Here is a 25,325-nt window from a genome sequence, read left to right as displayed (position 1 = left end):
GTTCCCCAGTTCCCCAAGACTCCATGAACAACAAATAATAAGAGTAGAGGCAGAAGACTTCCATAATTATGAAGGCACAAGAAGCATTTCTGAAACCAATGGTGGGGGTGGAATAGTTTTTCTTTGATTTAAATAAGACTATTACTTTTGGGTTATAATACTGAATAGATCTTTGCAAAACTTCTAGACTAAGACAAACGAGAAAGAAAAGCCTGGCAATCTGCTCCTGAAATCAGCCAGTGAAAGCCCTATGGATCATAATGGTCTGATCTGCAACCGATTGAGCAAGGAGGCCGCTCAGGACGGGGCAGCCATTTTGCTCCTTTGTGCGTGGAGTTACCACAAGTTGGGGGCTTTCTTGACATCAGCTAGCAACAACAACAACATTACTTTTGGGAAGTGTGAGCTTAAAATGACATTCCTACACACAGTGTTAAAGCAGCAAGGATGACACCCCTTACCCTGGCTCCCACTTGACAGTTGAGGAATCAGATTCAAATAGTGTTGATTGTCTGAAGGCACACAGGTTAGAGCTGGCATAAAAAGGAATCCAGTTGCTCATTCTGTGTCATAGTTTCTCTACATTAATTCAAATAACAGCCTATTAAAATGATGACTGTTACAGGAAGGGTCAACACACACGCCCGATAAAAACCAATATCCACACATAACCTGTGGAAGCAGTGTTCTGTCATCCAGCCCTGATGAATTTTAAGCCAGAAAGAATCCACTTTTAATGCTTTCTCTGGCCCCTAGCTTTGCAATATTATCTCTCTCTAAGAAATTAATTGTAGACTTTTCCTACTAAAGATGGAGGATGAAGAGTTAAGCTGAGCTCTAGTAGATATTTTGTAATTGACTTTTTTTTTTTTTTTTTTTGCTATCAAATATATTTCATTCTTCCATTTAACTGCCTTATGTATATCTCAAATACCTCAAAAGTTCATATCACCACCAGGACACCACAAGGTGGAAAGTGGTATAAGTCTGAAAACTTCATACTTAGGAAAGTAATAATCACAATTTCACAATGTCTTGGAGTTTCTGCAGTGTATATCCCATTTGAAGCTCAAAAACACATCTGTACAAGAGCAAAAAAAAAAAAAAAAGGTAATCATTTTATAAATGAAGAGAGCAGGGTTTTTTGTTTGTTTGTTTGTATGACAACCAAACAATCTCCCTGAGAATAGGGACAATTTTTGTGTAATTCTGGATATTACCAAGACCTTAATTTTAGGGTGGTGAATGTTTTGACCAACATCCCAGAGAGAGCCCAAATGCAGGAAACATCCCTTCACATTAATAACTGAATGCATTTATGCATATATGCTGCTGGGAAACTATAGGAAACAAACAAACAAAAAAACCTGTTGCTGTTGAATTCATTCTGACTTGTGGAGACACCATGTATTACAGAGTAGAACTTCTTCATGGTGTCTTCTTGGCTGTAATCTTTATGGAATCATGCTGCCAGACCTTTCTTCTGTGGCACTGCTAGGCTGGTTCAAATGTTCAACCTTTAGGTCAGTAGGTTCCTTTAGGTTCCAGCCTTCAGGTTGAGCACGAACTGCAACACTCAGGAACCTAAAGGGAATTATAGAGTGCTCTCTGCTAACTGAAAGGTTGGAAGCTCAAGTCTACCAGTGGTGTCATGGAAGAAAGGCCTGGCAATCTACTTCTGAAAACAGCCATTGAAAATCTTATGGATCCTGTAGTTCTTCTCTGACACACATGGGTTCACCACGAGTTAGAGTCAGCAACTGGGAAAACTATAGAGACCAATACACATACGTTCACATTACTGTTCTTCTGCTCAGTGAATCTGAAAGCATTTTGAAGGTTTTGCTTTTGACTGGGAGAAAAATGAGGTGCAGAGACTAGCCGATTTGTCCTTGACCACATAGATAATATATGAAATGTTACATCAAGGAGAAACATCACTCTGCAGTGTGGAAATGTCCCTAGTAATGTGTTAGTTACCATAATGAAGCACTATATTTAATTCATGAAAGTTTTTTTATAGCAGTACTTTGTATGTGCAAAGTAAAATCTGATGATGTCTCCAAATAAAGTTTTCACATCCCCCCCCCCTTTTTTTTTTATATAAAGAACTTCAAGGGTAGAGTGGGAGAGTTTTAATGATAAAAATATAAAGAGTAGGATTCCTATCATCTTTACCTAAGAATAAGCTCCATTTCCTAGTTTCTTACCCTCTAAAAAACTCCAGTTCTTAGAAATCAAAGCTAGTTTTAGATCTAATATAATTCTGGCTTTTTGAAAAATTCCAGTTTTTAAGAAATCAATGAGAAGAGCTAAAATAATGCTGAATGTCAATCATTAGAACATGCTTCTTCCTTCTGTGATTTTTTTACTTTGGTGAACAACTTTTCTCACTTCTCTTTTTTAAGATCATCATTCTTAATTAAGCCCAATCAAGAAACTGATGGTACGTTGCATGAATATTGCCTCTGGTATACTTCACCATTTTGAAAGAGAGCTCGGGAAGATCTTTTAAATTTATTTTAGAAATTGTGCAGGAAGAGAATAGACTCAAAGGGAAATTTACAAATTATTCCATCTTGTCTTCCACACTAAGAAAGTTTCCCTTTTATAACGTTTCTAAGAGGAGCTCAGGCAGTGTCAGCCAGAATATGACCAGTGACAGGGAGCTCACTCCTTCACAGAGGAATCTATCCCTTTGTTCCACAATTCTCATCATTTGATAGTTCTTCCTTATTTTGATTAAAAATCTGCCGACTTTTGATTTCTGCCCCAGTGTGACCCTTGAAGTGGCACCAAGTCTTCCTTTTCTCCACATATGATTTTGGACACCTGATCCCTTGTTTTCCTGCTTCATTGCTTCAAGTTTTCTTCTTCAGATGAAATACCCTCAGTTCCTTTCATATGTCCTCCTATGCCTTAAGTTTAGATCTGTCCAGATCTTTCTTCTCCAGTCATCTTCCATTCAATTTATTACAATCTACTAGTCTCCTTTTAAAAATGTGCACCCCAAAATGTATGCTGTTGTTGTTGTTATGTGCCATCGAGTCGCCCCCGACTCATAGCGACCCCTCCTTGGGTTTCCGAGGCAGTATCACTACGGAAGTAGGATTGCCCAACCTTCCTTCTGAGGAGTGGCTGGTGGGTTTGAACCGCCAGCCGTCTGGTTAGCAGGCAAGTGTCTTAGCCACTATGCTACCAGAGCTCCCAAAATGTATGCAGCTTTAGGTAAATTCCCCAAATTGCTGTGGCTGAGAAACCGTAAACCTTGCTTTATCACTAGGCCATTTCGTCTCACTGCTTTCTCTTTCAGTGATAGTGGGTCTGTGATCTGAGGACCTACCTTTGCCAATGTCTCATCATCCAAGTGATTCTTCTGAATCACATGTTGAAGTGCAAAATAAATTTTTTCCTGAAGCTTCTGGACCTTCCTTGGTTCTATCAGCCAGGCTCGGTCTGACAAAAGAAAAAGAATGGATGAGAAGGGGAGAGCATATAAGCTTTGCTTTATTTCATCTACAAATAAATATAAGGCTGAGTTTTAGACTCATTTTGTATTATTAGTTCTAAATTGCTTCTGAAAGCAGCTTTGACAACACACCAAACACTGACTAGAAAATTAGAATAGTGTTAGACCTATTGGTTTAGACAAATTCCTTCATGCTCCTTAATGTCTATGGCAGTTTACATTTCTTACTCTTATCTCTGGATATATGTCTAGGTTGTCCTTCAAAGTGGAAGTAAATGACTTGAACAAAATGAATTTCTTCACTTGTGAAGAAAATTAATGGTACAGGAATATTTTTGATATTCAGGAGCCCCCTTCTCTTTCTGGGCTTCTTTCCTCACCAACCATGAAGCCAAAGGTATGAATAATCTATACAGTATAAACCCAAATCAGTTTAAAAAATTTAGGCCAGAGACTTATTTTTCTAAAATAGATTTTAAAATGGCAGATAAGGAAAAAATTTTCATCCTTTCCTTCCTTCTTTTCTCTTCTCCTTCCCTCTCTCCCTTCCTTTATTCCTTCCTTCTCTTATTTTCTTCTCTACTTTCCTTTCTTTCTTTCTAAAGGCTTTGTGCACCATGGTGACAAAATGCAGCCCAGCACTGTGTCTTAGGTTGAACTGCAATGAAGAGACACCTAGAATCTCCAAATGTTGAACAAATACTCATGGAAAAGAACTTGGACATGATCCTCCTGAACACAGTTCAGGTCAGGTGAGAAACTCGATTCTGTAACCCTAGACAGGGCAAGGATACGTGTAGCCAGCAGTTAAGCAAACCCTTACGTAAGTGAGCACAAAAGCCTTCAGTGACGATTGTCAATCAGAATAAATTAAGTTTCCCTTCCTCTCCCTTCCCTTAGCTATCTAGAGCTGAATACACAATGACTATTATGCCAAGAACCTGGGAAAAAGTTGGGGCCTGGCACAAGATGGCACCTATGAAGGCTGGAAATTTGTCTTCCATCTATTTTTGAATAGGGCACTAGGCCAGGGAGGCAAGCAAGGTATTTGGAGTTGCTGAAGCCTCTGAGTGTGGGGTTGCTACCAGGACTGGAAGATCCCCCATTTAACCCAGTAGGCTGGATCTCATGCTTCCAAATTCAGCAGAATTTGATGGCGGTAGAAAGTCTTTTCTAAAAGGAGCCTAAGCAGCTCAGCTGATTTCTAATTCATAAAGAGGAGGCCTCCCTTCCTTCTGCGGCATCCCATCTTCACAGATTGTTCAGAGCACTCTAGGTTCTCAGGGTCTGAGTTATGATAAAACAGGTTTGATATATCGTGACTTAAATATTTGTTTATAGAATCTATTAACTTGCCACAAATGTACTGAAAGAGAGAGAGAATCTACAATCATTCCTTTGAGCAAGCAAGAACCAGAGTGAAAGTCTTTCCCTCATCCATAAACCCACAGGCTTAGACCTCATCCTTTATCGAACCATACTCAATGGTAATAACCAAACACAATGAAAAAGGGTAGGAGAAAAATTATTTGGCACGTGGTTCCTATCAGGCATAGGTACTGTATTTTGCTCAAATAATGCATGCGGTGCATGCTTTTTTACAAACCATATCACCTGTTTATGTGTTAGTTTCCTATGAGTACTCTACATGTTGTATATATGTGAGCATTACTTATGTGTACACATTTTGTGTGAAAAAATAGGGTGTTTCTAGTTACTTCTTTATACTTATAGGCCTGGCAAACTTTAGGGTAAAAACAAAAAAGAAAAAGGCCCAGAGAAACATCTTGATTTTTGACAGAGCCATAAAAGAAATTATTAGTAATAACATTCCAAATGATAGCTAATATCCATTATTGATAAAGTGATTAAGAAAAGGAAGCAAAATAATAATAATAATAATAATAATAAAAATAAACCTTTATGATACTATAAAAGATCATATTAGGAATAATAAATTATAAGTGACAAAAAGTGTAGAAGCTAGAATTAATGGTGGAAATAGCTAGAATAATATGTCACTGAAAAATATGCTAAGGTATAAGAAAAGAGATCTAGTCTCCAGAGATTAATGAGTTACAGAAAGAATGAGCCTCTTGACCACAAAAATTAGGCAGGAATGTGGCTTTCTCTCACGTACAGAGCTGTCAATGACAATGCTATCCATTGCTCTAAATCTAACTGAACAGACAACTGAGTTAATGACTCTTGAATTCTCTTTCTGGTTCAACAGAGATCCACGTACTTATTAGAATTCTATATATAGCAAGCTGCCTTATACTTTTTAAAATATTTCGGTTTCTACAGTTTTATTTGACCCATAAACATTATCACACCTTTATTTGAAAAGTTTTTGGTATTTTATGCCATAAAGTCCTTGGATGGTACAAAGACTTTGCACTGGATTACTACCCTAAATGTGGGTGCTTTGAACCAAGTCAGTAGCACTGTGGAAGAAAAGCCTGCTGATCTGCTCTGTAAAGGTTACAGCCAAGAAAATCCTATGGAGCTCTTCTACTCTCTGACACACAAAGGCGTTGAACCGACTTGAGGGCAACAGGTTTTTAAATAAATATTGCTACATCTAAACTTCTCTGAAACTTTTCGGGTATTTTATGCCGTTTCAGAGCTAGAAAAGGTCATAGATATGATTTTACAGATGAGGACACTGAGGGTCCAAGAAATCATGTGTTTAAGGTTACACAGATGAGTGGTAACAGAGGTAATAGACAATGTCTGCTTTCACATCTTAGGCTCTTCCTCTTCCATTTGGCGGCCTGTAGTAGGAGCCATTTTCTCTTCTGTTGTCATCACTCCTAAAGTTACTAGTCTTGGGTGCCACAATCAGTTAAGTACTCAACTACTAGCTGAAAGGTTAGCAGTTCAAACTACCCAGAGGTGTCTCAAAAGACAGGCCTGGTGATCTGCTTCCAAAAGGTCACAGCTTGAAAACCCAATGGAGCAGTTCTACTCTGCACACATGGGGTTGCCATGAGTTGGAACTGACTTCATGGCAATTGATGACAATAGCAACAATCCTGTATTTGCCTGAGATGAGCACATCAACATTAAGTTTGGTAGACAAGCCAACAAAAGAGGTATCTAAAGAAGGAAAAGTATACATTTTACTTATTTTAGTTCCTATGCTGGATCTTTCATTTAGGTATATTTCTACAAGCCTCATCCTATCTGGCATTTTTTTCTATGTTCTTTATCCTTAAAGTTAAAATAGAACTTAACTGTAATTTAGGGCACATCTGTTTTCATTTATCCATTAAGGAACAATTTTGCTTCTTTGAATCTGGAAGGATCCTTACCACATTCCCAACTCTTGCTTTTGGGTCAAAATTGACCATAGTAATTTATTTGAGGCTACTTTCCTTTGCATTATCCAAAAATATCATATGACTGCTAAAGAAAAATTTGGTTCTTTTAACAAAGTTTCTCCTGAACACATTGATTTAGATAAACATTGTTAATATCCCAGATGGTAAAACAAGTTTTTTGAGAAAAAAAAGGTAAGGGATCTTAGACCTCCCTACCTGGAGATATCAGAACAGCAGATGAAAACAAAGCAATCTCCTCCTCGGTCAGCTGCAAGGAACACAAATTTTTTGCAAAGTCAAATGCTTCATTCACTAGGTCATCAGAACCTAGAGAGAAAGAAAGAAAATTAAATGAAAACTCTTAAATGGAATGGAGCAGCACTAAGAAACTTCTCATAATCAAGAAGTTATTCAAGATTTTGCACACTGCATATCTAGAACAAATATTTCTTCGTTCAAACACATAAAAATGAGTCCCTGGGTTGTGCAAATGGTTTCCCTCAGATGCTAACTGAAAGGTTGGCAGTTCAGTTCCAGTTAGAACATCCTCAGAAGAAAGGCCTGGTGATATACTTCTGAAAACTCAGCCCCTGTCAGCCCTGTGCAGCACAGTTTTACTGTCACACACATGGAGTTGCCATGGGTTGGAATCAACTCAATTGCAATGTTCTTTTTTTTTTCCCCCATATATCTAAACAGTGATTTGATAGTAATTATCTCATAACCTGTTGCTGTTGAGTCGATTCTGACTCATAGTGACTCTATAGGACAGAGTAGAACTGCCCATAGTTTCCAAGCCAATAATCCTTAGAGAAGCAGATTGCCACATCTTTCTCCTGGGGAGTGGCTGGTGGTTTAAAACTGCTGACCTTTTGGTTAGGAATTGAGCACCTAACCACTGTGCCACCAGAGCTCTTTGATAGTAATTACAGAGTGAAGAAATTGGATGACATCTTAACCAGCTAATCAAAATTATCATTACCAATGAGAAGCAAATGGACATAGTATACTTGCCAGTGTAATTTCTGGCTAGGAATGCATAATCTGGATCAAATCCTATGAATTTGAAGTTATTTCCAACTAAACATCAAAAAAAAAAAAAAAAAAAAAGAAGAAGAAGAAGAAGAAGTGATTTGGGGGAGCCTTTGGAATAGAAACATCATTCAATGAAATTCTGAAACATTATATAAAAGGGCAGGGGGCTGTTAGTCTTATTGGCAAAGTCATGTGCCTAGGTGCTCCAAATTGAGCTGTTAGAAACTTCTTGTAGAATGGAGTTGAGGTACTTTTCAATTTGGTAACTTCCCCGGAAAGTTGATTTAGGAACTAGGGTTCATTTATTTTTACCTTCTAACAAATGACTTGCAGGTACATTGGTCAGTCTTTTTGAATTTTGATAGAATCATGCTTTGTTCCTTCACTGATCCTGGGTAAATGTTTATTTTATGAAGCTGGAAATATACTGAAATTGCTTGCCAAGGCTTTTCCTCCTTTCTTGAAAATCTAGCCTTGGAGATGGCATGAATGTGTATCAACTACAGAAAGGAAATATTGCCATCCCTGACGGGCTTGAGGTTGGCTACTATATCAACTAACAGCACAAGAGGTGAAAGGGCAGTGACCTTCTCTGGTGTCCATGGGCAGGATATGGAACACATGGCACTATCAATTGGTAAAACCTTTCCTGGCATCAGCCCATGTTTGCTAATGTTCTTCTTATCCATGTGCCTGCACTGATGACTGGATGTGAATGATACACAACACCCCCAAACTCACATTTCTTGCCTCCCATCAAGAATGATCTGTAAATTGTTTTGGTCAAGTCAGTGCCAATTTTATCTGTACCTCAAAACTTGTTGAATTAACAGGGAAAGTCACTGTTCTGGGTGATTACCAAGGGTGGGGACCCTCTTTTAATTAAACACTGTAATTAGTGACTACTCATTTACAGAAGAAACTGAAGTGGTCACCCTCATGAGCCACCAGTGGTCTACATAATATACTTTGCACAGCCATTAAATAAGGTAAAAGAAAGTGGATTCTACATGGAATGATCTATGATGCAGCCCAGATCTTTTAAAAGCAATCTTCATTTATTTCCAAATGAGGTGGAGGATCACAATGAATTGTAATTAACTCTGTGGCAACTAACAACAGCAACAATAATCTCAATAGTGTCCATGGCTCTCCTCCGCCTTTCATCATAAAAAAAACAAAACCAAAACCAAAGTCATGGCTGTTGAGTCAGATCCGACTCATAGAGACCCCTCCTTGAGTTTCTGCAGCGGTATCACTGCGGAAGTAGATTGCCAAATCTTCCTTCCAAGGAGTGGCTGGTGGATTTGAATCACCTGCCTTCTGGTTAGCAGTCAAATGCCTTAGGTACTATGCCACCAGACCTCCTGCCTTTCATCATAGGGACCACAATTGTAAGCTTGGGAGAGTTAGAAGAAACATTGGAGGCTGACTTAGTTCAACCCTGCAGAACCACGAGACACTACTAGCTCACATGAGGAATCCCTGTGATGCAAATTTTTAAGTGCTCACTACAAATCAAAAGGTTGGCGGCTCGAACCCACCCAGTGGCACTTGGGCCTGCTGATCTGCTCCCCAAAGGTCAGAACCTTGAAAACCCTCTGGAGTGCAATTCTAGTTTGCCACACATGGGGTTGTCATGAGTTAGAAGTGATTTACTCAATTTTTTATTTTTTAATTCACATGAAACAATGAAGGCATTTCATTTATTTGTGTCCTCATCAAACGGAAACTTACCTAAGGCTTTGAACATTTGCATTCCTCCATATTTTCCTTCAAACAGAACAGTGTTGTTTAGTGGGTTGAAGGCACGGCACATTCTCACTAAAACCACTTCCAAGCAACCTAGGAGTTAAAAACAAATTAATAATGAAAAAAATGACAGAGTATAATGAGGTCATTACAGCATACGAGCCAAGAGATTTTAAGAACTTTAAAACACATACACATACAGAAACTTCGCAAGATTCCTCCCCAGGTGAAAAATAACTATATTAGAAATAAAGTTCCCTTGATATTTACTTGAGGAATTAAAAATAAAATATATTTCCAAGGTGGCTACCATAGAGGCCAGCAATAACGTTTACTTTAGAAGAATGCATTTCTTTCTATTTTTGACTAATATTAAAATGAATTTCAATTCTTGAGTAGACAATTGATGATACATAGCCTCAAAAGAAAGTGTAGGAGGGCAAGCCTGGCCTGTTAACTTTTGATGAACTTTTTCTATTGGGAAAACTTGCTCTCTGCTTCAGCCATCACATGGAGTTGTTAACATAGTCTGTGCATATTTCAGCACAAGATGACTTTGGGTAGAGAATCCTTCAATGTGTTACTTGGGGCACTGTTTGCATGTGATGCTCTTTGAGAGGAGGATTTCTTGGACAAATACATTTTAACAAACCCTTTCTCTCCAGAGAGTTACAATCAACATTTCTAGATCAAAGGCTGCGGAAGTCCTGGCATGGAGGAGTTTATTCAACCCTGATGATTTTAGCATTTCTCTGAATTAACTGTAATACCAATGAAGGCAGGAACTTCATCTAAATCCATGGGCAGTTGTGGATAATTTGTTCACTCTTGTATTTGCAGGATCTAGAAAGCTCCTGGCACATAGTAGGTGCAAATAAATATTTGTTGAATGGAGTAGTTTACTGCCTTTGTTTTTCTCTCAGAGCCTTCATGACATCCTGCAGAACTATTGCTGCACAGTTTCTCTGCATTTTGGAGAAATAGTGATTTTGACCATAGAGTGTTGGAAGGTGATGACCAGAATCAAAACCACAAATGTGCCTGAGGGCATCAAGAATCATACTGAAGATTTCGCCACATCTTTGGGGCCTTTATTACATCATCACTTTATATTAATGTCTGTGTGCTTTATTTTCCTTGCTCTGCTGGTTTCTCTTTGTTTTCCCAAGGCATAGTATACAGCACAGGGTCTTAGGGTCTTACACATAGGAAATTTGCAAACAGTAATTGAAGCAATGCCTTTCTGATGCAAGCAGTAATAAGTATCATTTATTGCGTATCTACACTGTGCCTACTGAGTATCCACATTGTGCCAGGCAGTGTCCTAGGCCCTTTATATTTATTATCACACTTGCTCCTTGCAATAACCATTTCAGGTGAGCTTTACTGGCCCCATTTCACACATGCGTTACAGCAAGCAGAGTCAACACTCTTACAGTAAACAGAGATGTTAAAGATCATATGACCAGAGGTTCTAGGGACTGGTTATATTTCTGAGACAATAGGAAATACATTGAACTGGCCTTTCCCTCTCAAAGATTTTGATTCCATGGGCCTAGGAAGATGCTTATACTGTCCATAAGCTCTTCCGGTGCTGCTGATGTAATTTCAAATTCATTGTTTCTAACCTGTGTCTTTATGTTGCGGATGAGGAAATTGCTATCTAGAGAGATGAAGTGATTAGGTCAAGGTCACATAGTAAGTGTGGCATATTTTATTTTTCAAAGATGGCCACAAAAATATCTCCCATCTTACATTTTTTTCCCAGAATCTTTCCATTCCCTGTCAAGAAGGAGAATCCATGTCCCCAACCCTTGAACATGAGTGGGCCTTCTGACTGCTTGCAATGATAGAATATGGTAGAGGTTACATTATATGATTTCTGAGGCTAAGTCAGAAGAAGGCTATGCACTTCTGCCTTATTCTCTTGGAATGCTAGATCTTGCAAGTCAGCAACTATACTGTGAGGAAGTCTAAGCTCTCTGTATAGAGGATCACATGGAAAAGAATTGAGGCTTGCAGTCCAGAGCCTCGCCTGAGCCTAAGTTGTCAACCAGCACAACCTGGCAGCCATGTGATTGAGCCGATTTGTAAACAGATCTCCAGGCCACCAGCTGAGTTGCCTATGCAGACATTATATGAAGCACAGATTAGTTGTCCCTGTTAGGCCCTGCCTAATTTGTAGATTTGAGAGCAAAAGAAATGATTATTGTTGAGCTAAGCTTCAAGGCTATTTTATTTTTTTAACACAGTAGTACATAACTGATGCATCAAATTAGTGCTTGAGTCAAGGTTTGCATCCATTTTCATCATCTAGTAAAGAAGTAGCAACTTAGAATTATCAATATACTCACACCAGATTCAGATGCCAGCCTTGCACATAATGACTTTGTAACATTGAATATGGCCCTTCACTTTTACAAATCTTTGTCTTCTTCTTTATCAGATGGAAATTATAATGCCAACCTCATAAGATTAAATGAGATGTCATAGAAAACATGAACATATAAATGTGTTTCATTATATATATATCAAAGTATGTTATTACTATTACTATGGCCCAGGACCACTAAGGTTAGCATCGACACCACAGTGGTTCTTATTTTCTATTTTGAAAGGGGCTTTAGAAAGACAAATAATTTATTTTATTTTTTTACTTGGGTAAGAGCATCTGCAAAGTCAATCATCTGCAGAGTTTCTCGAGCTACTTCCTAGGCGGCTGTGCATTTGTCAGAGTGTGTGTGAGAAAAGGGAGAGGGAAAGATTAGAGCACAGTGGAGTTTCTCCTGGTGTAGACTGGCTGCAGGCTATCCTCATTAAACTGATTGGAAATGACCACAGAGGCAGAGCTCAGCTAGCCTGCATTCTTTTTTTCCCCACAGAAGGCAAGTAGTACATTTTAGCGCCAGCTCAGCAATTCAGCCATCTTGACACGCTAATTACTTGCACTGCCTGTCAAGCTGGGTATCTCAACCTCTGCAATTAATAGCTCTACTTTCAATAAGCAAAATTGTATTTGACTTCAAAGGAGAGCTGAATGAGTACCAGGGCATTTTTATTACTGAGAGTTTCCCTTGGGAGTTGGTGACATTGTGGGTGGTAAAAATGTGCTGTATGTTGGAAGGAGGATTTTCTGGAACCAATACAGAGCTAAGGATCCCTTGCATCCCGGTCTAAAGTAGATGACCCCAATCCTCCATGAATTTGCACTTGCTCACCTGACTTCAGAAGTAGAATCTGATCGTTTTGACAGAGCTCCATGAAGCCTGTTATCCGCTTTGCAAACTCCACCACGTACTGGATGGCATGAGTGATCTGAATGGCACATTGCTGCCACAGTGCTTCCCTGGACTTGAAGAGGAAAAAACACAGAATGTAAAAGGAGCCAAGAACTCCTTGGAGAGTCAACAAAATAGTCAGTGTTGCCTTACTGGCATTTACCTGTTACTTGAGGCTCAAGGTGGGAATTGACTTGATTCCTTTGAAAGAGGTGGGTAACATTTTCTAAGATATTGTTTCAACCTATTTGAACTTTGATACACCACAATTATGTAAGTACTAATACGGCTAAAATAATGGAAATACTGACCATAGTATGCAAAGATAGTTTCCTTTAGTTACGTTTTTCACTCTTTTTGCCTCCTTTCCTTCTGTGTACTTAAACTCCAGCTCTTGGTTCATATGTGAAAACAAACTCTTGCATTGAGAAATAGAGAATGAAATCAAATTCTCCCATGATATCATTTTCATGTGTATCTATTGAACACTAAATTTGTAACATTTTATATTGTGTCCTTTATCCAGAACTTGTGGAGATTGTTTCTTGGTATGAAAAGACTTGCAAGGGAAAAGGCATCAAATCAAATCAAATCATTCTCTTAAGTAACACACTGCCATTGAGTAGATTCTGACTCATAGCGACCCCTTTAGGGTTTCTGAGGCAGTAAATCTTTATGGAAATAGATAGCTCAGTCTTTCATCCACAGAGTAGCTGGCAGGTTTGAACCATCAACCTTCTGGTTAGCAGTCAGATGCCTTAGCCACTACACCACCAGAGCTCCTTCCTAAGTAAAATGGTGAGGTGAGGTGAGGTAAGCACTGCTGTCAAGTCAGATCCCACTCACAGAGACCCCTCCTTGGGTTTCCAAGGTGGTATCACTATGGAAGTAGATTGCCCAATCTCCTTTCTGAGGAGTGGTTCGTGTTAGTCCTTGGGTAATTTTCTTTGGAATAAACTCACTGCCAATGAGCCGATTTCGACTCATAGTGACCCTTTAGGGCAGAGTAGAACTGCCCCTTAGAGTTTCTAAGGCTGTAAATATTTATGGAAGCCAACTGCCTCATCTTTTTCTTGTGGACGGCTGTCAATCTTTTGGTTAGCAGTTGAACAGTTTAATCTTATGCCACCAGACTCCTTCCTTCAGAGTAAGAAGCCAAAATTCATGTGTGTTAACTCTGCTCTGACTTGTTATTTACATAAAAGTAGTAAAATTTCATTGTTCTAGTAGAGAAAAACCAGTATGGTGTAATCATATATTTAGATATACATACATTTATATCTATATATACATATTTTATTAAAATTCCATCTACTGGTAAGTATTATAATTGAGAAACTCAGTACTAAAATATAGTACCCCTAATACTCTCTTATCAACTATCTGGTTATCCTACATTTTACATTTATGACAGTAGTAGATTACCTGACTATTTTACACATTAAAGATGTACATTTGGTATGAGGTGAGAGTAATGTTGGCTGTGCATGATTATCAGTGGTTTGGCAGTTATGCAATGATGTAATTTGGCTAGTTATGTAATGATGTAGTCATCCTCCATTTTGTGATCTAATATAGATAGCCATCCTCCATTTTCACATAATGCCAATTTTCCCACAGTCTTTGGAACCTAACCATATCAATAAGTGAGGAATGGGTGTAATGTGAATACTAACCAACACCACAAATTCCTTTGTCTAATAACTCTTTCTTAATGCGCACAAAGAATAATCAATAAAATAGTAGTAATAATAATAATGTGAAGTGAATTGTCCCCTTTTTTTCTTACATTCTTTTTTTAAAACATAGGGAAAAAAAATCAGAACGCTTGGTTTCATATCTTTGTTGCACACATTTGTGACTTTTATAATTACTGTTATTGTCTAAGGCATGTGACTGCTAACCAGAAGGCTGGCTGTTCAAACCCACCAGCCACTCCTTGGAAGGAAGATTGGGCACCCAAGGAGGGGTCGCTATGAGTCGGATCCTACTCAATGGCAATGTGTTGCATTGCGTTGCGTTGTGATTACTTACTTATAGTAGTAAGGTTCGACTCATGCCTGAATTTAAGAAGTAGATTTCCTAAAATCAACACTTGATGGATGTATAGTCTCTTGGGTCACTCACAAAGGGCAGTGGTTTTTCAACTAGGATGGTTTTCCTCCCATGGAATATTTGGCAATGTCTGGAGGGAGTTTTGGGCATCACAACTGTGTGTCAGAGAAGTGCTACTGGCATCTAAGAATACTGCTAAATATCCCACAATGCACAAAACAACCTCCTACCACAAAGGATCGTCCAGGCCAAAATGTCAATAATCCCGCACTGAGAAATAGGATAATCACATAAAAGTGTTCCCATAGTCTGAGAGTACCTTGCTTTGATACACTTTAATTTCTTCATAGGTGTGGGTCTGCCATGCCAGCTGATGCAGCTCCTCCATGGTGTATTGACATGTCTCCAAATGGGACTTAATGATGTTCTGTGCAATTCGATCTATGAGAAAGAATATCAATTCAAGGGCGTGTAAATTGCTCATTGTTCTTAAAGAAATCTGCTTTTAACAGGCTTATTGTAGGAGTGTCTTTTGGAGATAAAGTGTCTTTAACATCACTCTTTATCTTAAAGTCTCCAGAGAAACAATTTATTGTCTTTTTGTCAATTTTCAGTCTTTTAACCAAATATACTGCTTTTTTGTCCCCTTTATTCTGATCACAACTGGGGTCTTACAAGTTGTAAAGTGTTCAAGTAATTATCATTTTTAAAGTACATATTAAATGATTATATCTAATGTTTCTAAAAGTCCACTAACATTCTTAACAGTTATAGTTCAAATACTTTAAGATGTTTTGAACATCACTAGATCACAATTATTTATCTTAGAGAAGTGATTAAGATATAAGTGCATTTGCTTATATTAAAAATAAAGAGAATGCACTGAAAATAAAACAATTCCTTATAGAGGAGAGTGAGAATAAATAGATGACACAGATCAAAGGTAGACTTCTATGATGATATTATTTTTGTAGATTTGACTTTTGAAGCATGTAAAAATTTTATATAATTATAAAATTAAATTAAATTTGAAAATCCCTTCCCATCCCCAAATTCCAAAATATTTAGAAGAAAAACAAAACAAATAGATTAAGTGTGTTTCTAGTTAGGTTTCACGTTGAAGGAAACAGGAACTCTTCTAAGTGTCTTACATCATCCTTTGTGAGAAATACACCCTAAGAGAAGGAGAACTCAAAAACAATATTACAAAGTTTTCCATCATCATATTATTGTTGCTGGCATTGATATTTTTATCTTCAGACTGTTCCATTGTGTATTATGACAGACAGCAAATAAGTATTGGCATTATTCACATGGGGATTTTTAGTAGGGAGAAATGAGACACTGATGTAAGATCAAAGAATGTTAGCAAAAACCTTTTACTCCTAAATTTGAACTGTAAGAATTCTTATATACTCATAAAAATTATTTTTTTTAAAAAAAGTTATTTCCCAAGTGTGTGTATAGAAAAGGCCTATTGCCTAGACTGTGTTCTCTAAATATAATTACCAAAAGGTCCTTGGAGAAATAGTGAATTTCTGATCTGGGGCAAAAAATGTACAAATGAACTACTTGTTATACCAGAAATCAAAGACTATTAGGATTGTGTTGAAAGAATGCAGGAGCCAATTTGAAGAGGCGCAGACTTTTTAAAGATGGGACAATTTGAACATCAATGAGGGTAAGAATTGCAATAGATAGAAACACATAAAATATATTAAATCTATGAATTCATAATGATGCAAAAAAAGTCATACTTTTGTGGATGATAGGGAGCAAATTCATTGAAAACTGGTAAATAAAGGGAAAAAAAATCAAGCTTTTTTTCCTGTATTTCCTACAGGAACTACACCTCAGAGTAACCAAGTGATAGATGAAGGTGAGTTTCTTTTCTAAACCAATGAAGAAAGAATGACAGAATTAAAATATCACTTTGCAACTTCTGATGAATTAACGACTGAGCACCACAATGTTGATCATCACAGCAGAGACCATGACAGGCCCGAGCATTACAGCAGTTGCTGACGCTGCGCTGTGATGACCAGACCTTATTTACCTCTTCATCAACACAGCACCACTTATGAAGCAGCCCAGCAAAAACACATGGAATGTGATTGACAAAAGCCAGTCACAGGGAATGCTAGAGGACAGATAACCTCATTTGTCCCATAAGACAATGCAAGGAGAAAAAAATCAGTTACAGGGAGAGAATTTATAAAAATTAAAAAATAAAAGAAACATGAGCCAATTACCATGTATGACCCTTCTTTAAACACTGACTGAAACAAACTGCAAAACAAACCAAACATAGAAATAAAAACCAAGTAGGAGATAATTAGGGGTGCATGGACATAGAATAGATATTTGAAAATATTAAAAAACTTTTGCTAATTTTTATATGTAGCAGTGATTTTGTGATCAGACTAAAAAAAAGTCCTTATTTTCTAGAGACACACATTGAAATATCACAGATAAAATAATATGATTCCTGAGATTTGCTTCAAAATAATTAAGAAAGGGAATATAGATAGATTAAATAAGACTGACTCATGAGTTATTGAAGTTGGGTCATAGAGAGCATTATATTCTCCTTTCTAATTTCCTATATGATAACATTTTCCTTTAAAAACTTTTTTGAAAAAGAGAGGGTTGTATGATTCTTAATAAGTAGTAACAATCTTTTGAGGCTGTTTATCCTAAATTAGTTGTATTTGGTATTAAATCTCAAACACCACTCGTTTTGGGTTTGGTGATAGAAAGTTGAGAATATAACTGGACATGAGAACTCTTCTTGAAAATTTGCTAGGAGCTCTGGTGGCAGCACAGTGCCTAAATCATTTTGACTGCTAACCAGAAGGCTGGCAGTTCACACCCACCAGCCACTTTGTGGAAGGAAGACTGGGCAATGCACTTCCGTAAAGCGTTATTGCCTCAGAAATCCAATGGGGTCGCTATGAACCAGAATGGCAGTGGGTTTGGTTTTGGTTTTGGTTTAGGAATCCCCTGAAATTGGGATTTGGATATTGTTGGCAGAAGGGTCCTTGTTATGTTTTGAATTGTGTCCCTCAAAAATATGTGTTGTAAATCCTAATCTTGATGCCTGTGGTTATAATCCCTTTTAGGAATGAGTTTTCTGTTACATTAATGAAGCAGGATTAGTGTAAGGTCCTGAGTCACCTCTTACAAGAGATAAAAGAAGCAGATGAGGCCTCCAGAGGGGATAGGGGAGAGATGCTAAGCCACAGGAAGAGCTAGGAGCAAAAGCTCAAAGAGACAGGACTTTCCTCCAGAGCCCACTGAGTGAAAAAGCCCTCCCCTAGAGCTGGCGCTCTGAATTCAGACTTCTAGTTTCTGAAACTATGAGAAAACAGATTTCTGTTTGGTAAAGCCATGCAATTGTGGTGTTGTTGTTACAGCAGATAACTACGATGGTCCTCATAGTCCCACCGGCTATTTGGACACATGAAGAAGGTAACAGTTTGAGAAACTAAAGTTCCAGGGAATTCTGTATGTGGGATGTGAGTGGAATGAAAATGACCACATCTTTTGCCTGCTCACTACACTTGGGTCATCAAACCAAACCAAACTCACTGCTGTTGAGTTGAATCTGACTCATAGCGATCCCACCTTGGGTTTCCACGGTGGTATCTCTAGGAAAGTAGATTGCCCAGTCTTCCTTCCAAGGAGTGGTTGGTGGGTTTGAACTGCCAGCCTTCTGGTTAGCAGTCAAATGCCTTAGGACTACACCACCAGAGCTCCCATGCAGAAAGGGAATTTCTCTTGTTCTTCATTTCAAACACAATCCTTGTCTAAATTGTCAAATTTCCTATCTCCAAGACAACTCTCAGAGCAGAAATGAGGTATTTTTGTTACCTTACTGAGCTTCTGGTATACATGGTCTTAATTAAGCTGAGTTTAAATGATGTAGAGTATTAAAAGTTTAAATTTAAGTTCCTACTTTCCAAATAAAATCTCCTGTAGACCAAAGCCTGGCAAATAATAAACACTCAATGAATAGCTACAATTACCATTTTAGGACATTTTATATAGTTTGTCATCAGGGAAGCAATGTGATGATTCTAAAGGAGAGAAAACAGAGATATTATTCAATTTTGTAATCAGTGCTACTGAAAGAATGTAATTCAATATTTATTAGAGTTTTCAATCAGAACTATAAAATGACAGACATAGAAGATGCTACAAAATACTAATAACATATGACTATAGTTATGCTCTTGGATTCAGCATTATTTCTAGAATTTCATTGTTCATCATATTACAAGATCCTTTCTTAAAAAAGAAAACTATATTCAAAATTTTTATTGAATATCCTCCTAGGTTGTAAAAAGGGCAAGAATTATTCTATAGATCATATGAAAATAGATTGGTATGTCATGGTTTATCACTTTTCAATTTCACTGGGGCAGTCTAATTACTTAGAATAAAAAAAAAAAAACATACTTGTTCTCTGTTAGGTATATAATGAAAACTTATGTCTTTTGTAGCTCTATAGTTTTTGAAACTTTATCTTCATGGTGTAGTTTGTTTTCATCTTCAAAGATATGGTGATTTGTCAATAATTTATAAGCTTTAGGGCTGATAAGCAAAACTACAATTGCTATTCAAAATTGTGTTATGAAAAACTCATTATCTGTTCCTTCATGACATCTCCTGGGAATAATTTGCCAACATTTAAGAATTCTGTGGCCTTCTCCCATCAAAGCATAGCATTCTACAGGGTATGAGGAGGGATGGCCATAATAAACAAAATTAGTAGGTTAAGCAAAAGGATCTCTGGTGATGTAGTGGTTAAGGCATTTGGCTACTAACCAAAAGGTTGGTGGTTCGAACCCACCAGCTGCTCTGGGGAAGAAAGATGGAACAGTTTGCTTCCGTAAAGATTTACTATCTTGGAAAAACCAATGCGGGTCACTATGAATCAGAATGGACTCGATGGCAGTGAGTTCATTTGTTTGAGGTTAGGTAAAATTGGAAGTTAAATCCACATGTATGCTTCAAAGCTCAGTTTAGGGGTCTGTCCCTGATGCAGGTTTCCCTGTGCTTTCAGGTCGATGGTTTTGATTCAACCTCCAGTTTAGTAATCCAATTGGGCTTGTCTTGTGGTTATTTATGTAGATCTATTTCTTGCACTCCAGACTATAAACTCTTCAACAACTGAGCAATGGAGTCCAGCACAGTGCCTTTATATATGCTTTCAACAAATATTATAAATATTTTGAAAAGCTACTAGATGCTAGGTCTTGGTACTGATGAAAGCAAAACAAAACAAAAAAATACCATTTTTTTTTAGGATCTTACAATAATTTCATATCATATATCATGCCATATCATTATGTAATGTGATATGTGCCCTAACTGAGCTATTGTGGGAGTCCAAAGAAGAAAGTGTCTAACTCAGTCTGGGCAGTCTAGAATATGTACCTGTTAACATGGATCTTGAAAGATGAGTAGGAGTTTGACACATGGAGTAGAGGAAGATGTATCTCAGATAAAGGAAATTGTGTAACAAAAGCAGAGATAGAAAAGCAGCTACAGGAAAGGTAATTTCACACATTATATCTTACATTTTACAATCCCCTCCCTTCCGAAAGATTTATTGACTATAGACCAAATTTCACAGAGTTACCAAATAAAATTCTGAAACAGGACTGTTTTTTCTAGTAAGAAGTCTGGTTTGTATGCATTGTATTGTGAATGGAGAGAACGGTGAGACATGAAAAACTCTTTATCTATTCCTTTATAACACCTCCTGGGAAATGTTAGCCAAAGTTTAAGCATTCTCTTGTCTTTAGCCACTGAAGTATAGGGTTCTTTGAGATATGAAGAGGGGTGGGATGGGAATAGTGACTACAGCATGAGTAGCTGAATAAGCCAGGCTAGGGAATTTGGATTTTATTTTGTAGGCAACTGGTAGGCAGTGGAAGCCATGAAATGGGAGAGTGATATGGTCATTTTTTGTTTTAGAAAGACAATTCTGGCAGTGACAAAATAGATGAGATGACATTAGTGACTGTGTGAAATTAGGCTGTTGTGACAATTCAGGCAAGAAATGAGGAGGACCTGGACTAGGAGATAATGTTAGGGATGGAGTGGAGGGGCTGCATTCCAGAGATAGTTCTGTAGGAGGATGAACAAGACTAACAGATGTGGTGGCGAGAGTGAGGAAACATTAAATATAGTAGGTATTCAATTAATGTTGAATTTATTAAATATAATGTTGAAAGTGTCTATCCATCCTTCTGTCTTATTTCACAAAGGATTTGAGAAAGTAAAGATTGCCCCAACCCACCCTGTCTTTGTTTGTTTGTTAGTTTGTTTTTTTATGATCTTAAAGCCTAAGCATTCATAATGTCTCTGAAGTCAAACATTAAGCATGCACAATTATTTCCCATACCTTTATGGTGAGAAATAAAAGTCAAATCTCTTTTATCTCTTATAAGATAAATAAATACCAATGAAGGCAAACACACAGTAAAAGCAATTGCGGAAGTAACCTTTGCAATGTAAAGGTGAGTCAGATGCAAAAACTGACTTGACCCTCTCAGGGCCCATGTCAACAAACCACACGGTAAAGTTAGGCTTGCTCTGGTAGGAGTGGGATCTAGGGACTCATTCTGGTGATTAGAAAGATGTGTGAGCATCAGAGAAGATGATTTGCCTGCACTGAGAGTCTGCAGTTGTGAAAAGGGGAGAAGGATTTAAAAGAAGAAAGAGACAACGAGTACAATATGCAAAGTTCCTGCTGGGAGTCAAAGGAACTTTCAAGACTCCTTGCCTGGAAAAATAGAAAAGGTAATAGTAAACGAAGTCCTCTCCAGGGACCAACCACATGAGAAAGTCCAGACAAAAGAGTCTGAGGTAAAAGAGTAGAGGATATGGAAACTCTCTGGGCAATCACACACCCTTCTTCCGTTTCCCGGACTTGGATTACAGTTGCTTCTCAGAGACCAGCTTTTGTTGGATTCTTTACCTAGGCTCAGTGGCAGCCGCACATGTTGAAGAAGGAACTGGCAAACACTGTGCTGGATAATGGGCCCAGCAGGGATACAGCTCAGACGCCTGACTGAAAAGGGAAGACCACCTCCAGAAGAAATGCTCCCGCTCTTCCTTCCTTGGCTCTGGGGGCCAAGCTGGAGATTCTTATAAAAGGGAACCTATACTGAAAATGCTGCTACATCTTCCTTGTGATTAAGATTTTGTATGAATGTTGAGAGACAGGTTTGTCCAATTCACTAAGAATATGCAGGTAGCTTTGATGGTTTACTCAATAAAATAATGACCAGGAAGAAGAAAAACAATTTTATATGCTTAGTCCAGTCATTCTTTTTCAATCACGATGTGGTAAAATGTAAACGTGGGTGGTAATAAGAGAAAAGTGGGTGTATAGTTACAGTTTAGTGTTACATCTGTATTCCTTATTTTCTATTTGCTAATTTCATGAAAATTAGCCTGCTTTCACCTTTCCTCTTCCTCTCTTTAGTTCCCTTTATTATCCTGGATGATGCGTGTATGTATGCATATATGCATGCACACACATATAATTTTTAGTTTTTTTTTTTTTTTTTCCTTATAAATTGCTGTTTTGTTTAGACTTTGGCTCTGACACTTTTTTTGAGGAAAGCTTATTGGAACACAAGTCTTGTATTCAATTAATAGAATTTGCAACTTCATGCATTAAATAATTTTCTTTATGGAGTAGAATGTGATTCAAATGAAAGCACAGTCCTAGAAACCTTTAAAATGATCGATATAGGCAAATATACTTTATCATTTTAGGTAGAAGATATTGTAAAAGATATTGTTAAGATTGTCACACTTCCCATGGAAGTCTTAAGGATAATCTTAACTCCAATTAGGATATGGGAAATAAGAAGAGAAATATTAAATTTTTGAAGAAAAAGCTGTAAAAAAAATTGATGGTATTTCTCAATACTGTGTACAATAATTACAGAGCCCTAGAACTAGAACCAACCTCTTTCCCCTGTTTCCAAACCAAAGCCAAAAAACCCAAACATATAGCTGTCCAGTCAATTCTGATTCATGGTGACGCCGTGTGTTACAGAGTAAAACAGCTTCATATGGTTTTCTGGGCTCTAATCTTTACAGAAACAAATTAACAGGCCGTTCTTCTGGAGTATGGCTGGATGGGTTTGAGTCCAACCTTTGATAATCCTGGAAGTTAGTTGGATCTCCTCCCTCTCTCTTTCTTTCTGAGACTGTGAGGACTTCCACATCCTCTTTGCTATTCTCATCACCCTGCACTGTGATGGATTGGATACTTCACAACAGAAAGGACATCCCTCCCGAAGGCATTCACAGCATGGTTGAGATACAGGTAAATGGAATTTTATAAGATCATCATCACAGGATGTAAAAGTTATATTTTGAAAGAATGCTTCAGAAAATAGATGAAAAACAACTTTTTAACATATTGGCCCACATATTAAAACAAAGTTTGGAAACAAGTCCTCTGAATTACCTAATTCTATGTGGAAAAAGAAATACATCCACTTATTTTCATGAAAAATAAGTAAACTGACAAGCAAGGTGACAATTTCTTGTGTATAGCTGTGATGTTATAAAATGAGGACCAGCTTGCAGCTACTAAAATAGCAAGTGACCTTCTGCAGCTCTGATTTCAACCACTCAGCAGGTTTTTTCCACCAAAGCGGCTTATTTTAGCTCTCACTAGACATTTCAGCAAATGGCGCTCTCCAAAGGCTAGAGCGTCTCAGTCGCGATGGCTCGGGTGGTTTCATTAGAATCCCACATCCTGGGAGTGGGAAAGTTGAGTGTATCTTTCAAAACTGCTGCTTTTAGTGTTATTGCCAAGTGCACCCGTGGCCCAACTGTACCAAGGAGAGATAGCTGAGACTTAAAGCAATATATGTATAGCACTTGAGGTTTTTGCATCTTAACTTCCTAATTCTCTCTCTCTCTCACTCTCTTTTTCTTTTTTCTCCTTATGAGAAAGGATGGTTTCTTCTTTGTGAATTATACCCCCTGTTCATTTTCCTCCATAAGGGACTTTTCTTCTTCTTTTTTAAAACTTGGAAGTAGTCTCCCTAAAATACTATATCTCAGCCTCAATCAAAATGATTAATGAATTTTTAATTTGTCACTTGCCTTAAGGATCTAGAAAACTGAATTCTCTGTTTCTTTTATACCTCCAATGTGAAAAGTAGAATTCTTAGGAAATTTTACTTTGAATTAATACCAGGATATCTCCATGGACTTGCTCAAGGCATGTTTTAAGTGCCTGCGTTAGGTTTTCATAATATTAAGATTTATCAGAATCCATGCGATGAAGGAGTAACTATGATACAATTAGAACAAAATGGTTGAAAGGTGAAATTTTTAACCAAATGCTCATTTTGTCTTTTTGACAAAAGACAACCAGATTGACAAATTTTTCATCAAGTAGAGTGAGACTACCGGTTTGCATGATGTAGCATGAGGAGAAAGGACAATGTCAATTTAAAGACCTTTGTTATTTTTCTAATTTCTGTTTAGAGATCCTTATTTTTAGAAAAACCAGAATTGTGTTGTTAAAATAAAAACATCAATAATATTTCAGTTTAAAACTCATTGGTGAGTGATCAATAGCCTCAAAGGAAAAGCATTTCATATTTAGCACTTAAGTTCCTCAAATTCTTTTAAGAAAATGTTGGGGGCATAAATAACCTATAACACATTTATTGGCTCAGTTTTATGGTATAGTCAGTCATCATGGTTTCACCCATGAATCAGGGTACTTTCTAGTCTCCTTACCATGAAAATTCTATTTCCAACTCATATCATATTATGGAACACTGATTTTTAATTTACTTTATACCTGAAGCAAAATGTTTGTAGAGTTCTTTAGAAAAAAATGTATTTACAAAATATAAGATGCTATTAGCTTTAAAGAAAATGATGAAAATGTGGTAAAATACAATTCATTGACATGTAAAATAGAGAAAAACACAATTAAAATCATAATAATACAAGTAATTGCAATATCTGGGTAAAACTAAAGGACAGGTTAGTAATATGGTTAATGTTTGTGTGTAATACAAGCAGCAAAAACAAATTAACTAGCTAAGAAGTTGTATACTGTGTTAGGGGTAAAAAGATCCCAGACTTAAACATGTTCTATTGAGAGCTTTTCATTAAGCCTTAAACAGAACAAAGGCAAAACAAAGACAATCATCCAGGATGAGTGAAACCATCAGCATGTACACAGTACAGAGGCCAAATGGAGTCCACTGAGTCACAGTCATAGGGCTCAATATACTTGATAGAGTGCAAGGAGCTCTGGTAACATAGTGCCTAAGGCACTTGACTGCTAACCAGAAGGCTGGCGGTTCAAACCCACCAGCCACTCCTCGGAAGGAAGGTTGGGCAATC

General features: G+C 37.5%; 1 protein-coding gene across 1 annotated transcript in view; it reads right to left on the bottom strand.

The window, feature by feature from the left end:
* The window catches only part of RORB (RAR related orphan receptor B), an 84,219-nt gene that overhangs the window by 12,161 nt on the left and 46,733 nt on the right, over positions 1 to 25,325 (bottom strand). Inside the window, exons 5-9 of the mRNA XM_042780595.1 lie at positions 15,235 to 15,356; positions 12,801 to 12,933; positions 9,568 to 9,675; positions 7,012 to 7,122; positions 3,344 to 3,456 (exon numbers count right to left, since the gene is read on the bottom strand). Of these exons, the coding sequence (XP_042636529.1) occupies positions 3,344 to 3,456; positions 7,012 to 7,122; positions 9,568 to 9,675; positions 12,801 to 12,933; positions 15,235 to 15,356 (587 nt within the window). The remainder of the gene's footprint in view (positions 1 to 3,343; positions 3,457 to 7,011; positions 7,123 to 9,567; positions 9,676 to 12,800; positions 12,934 to 15,234; positions 15,357 to 25,325) is intronic.

Source organism: Orycteropus afer, unplaced genomic scaffold (assembly GCF_000298275.1).
Source record: "Orycteropus afer afer isolate SDZICR_OR568_19922 unplaced genomic scaffold, OryAfe1.0 scaffold00005, whole genome shotgun sequence".
Classification (NCBI taxonomy): Eukaryota; Metazoa; Chordata; class Mammalia; order Tubulidentata; family Orycteropodidae; genus Orycteropus; species Orycteropus afer.
This window is presented reverse-complemented; position numbering and strand designations above follow the sequence as displayed.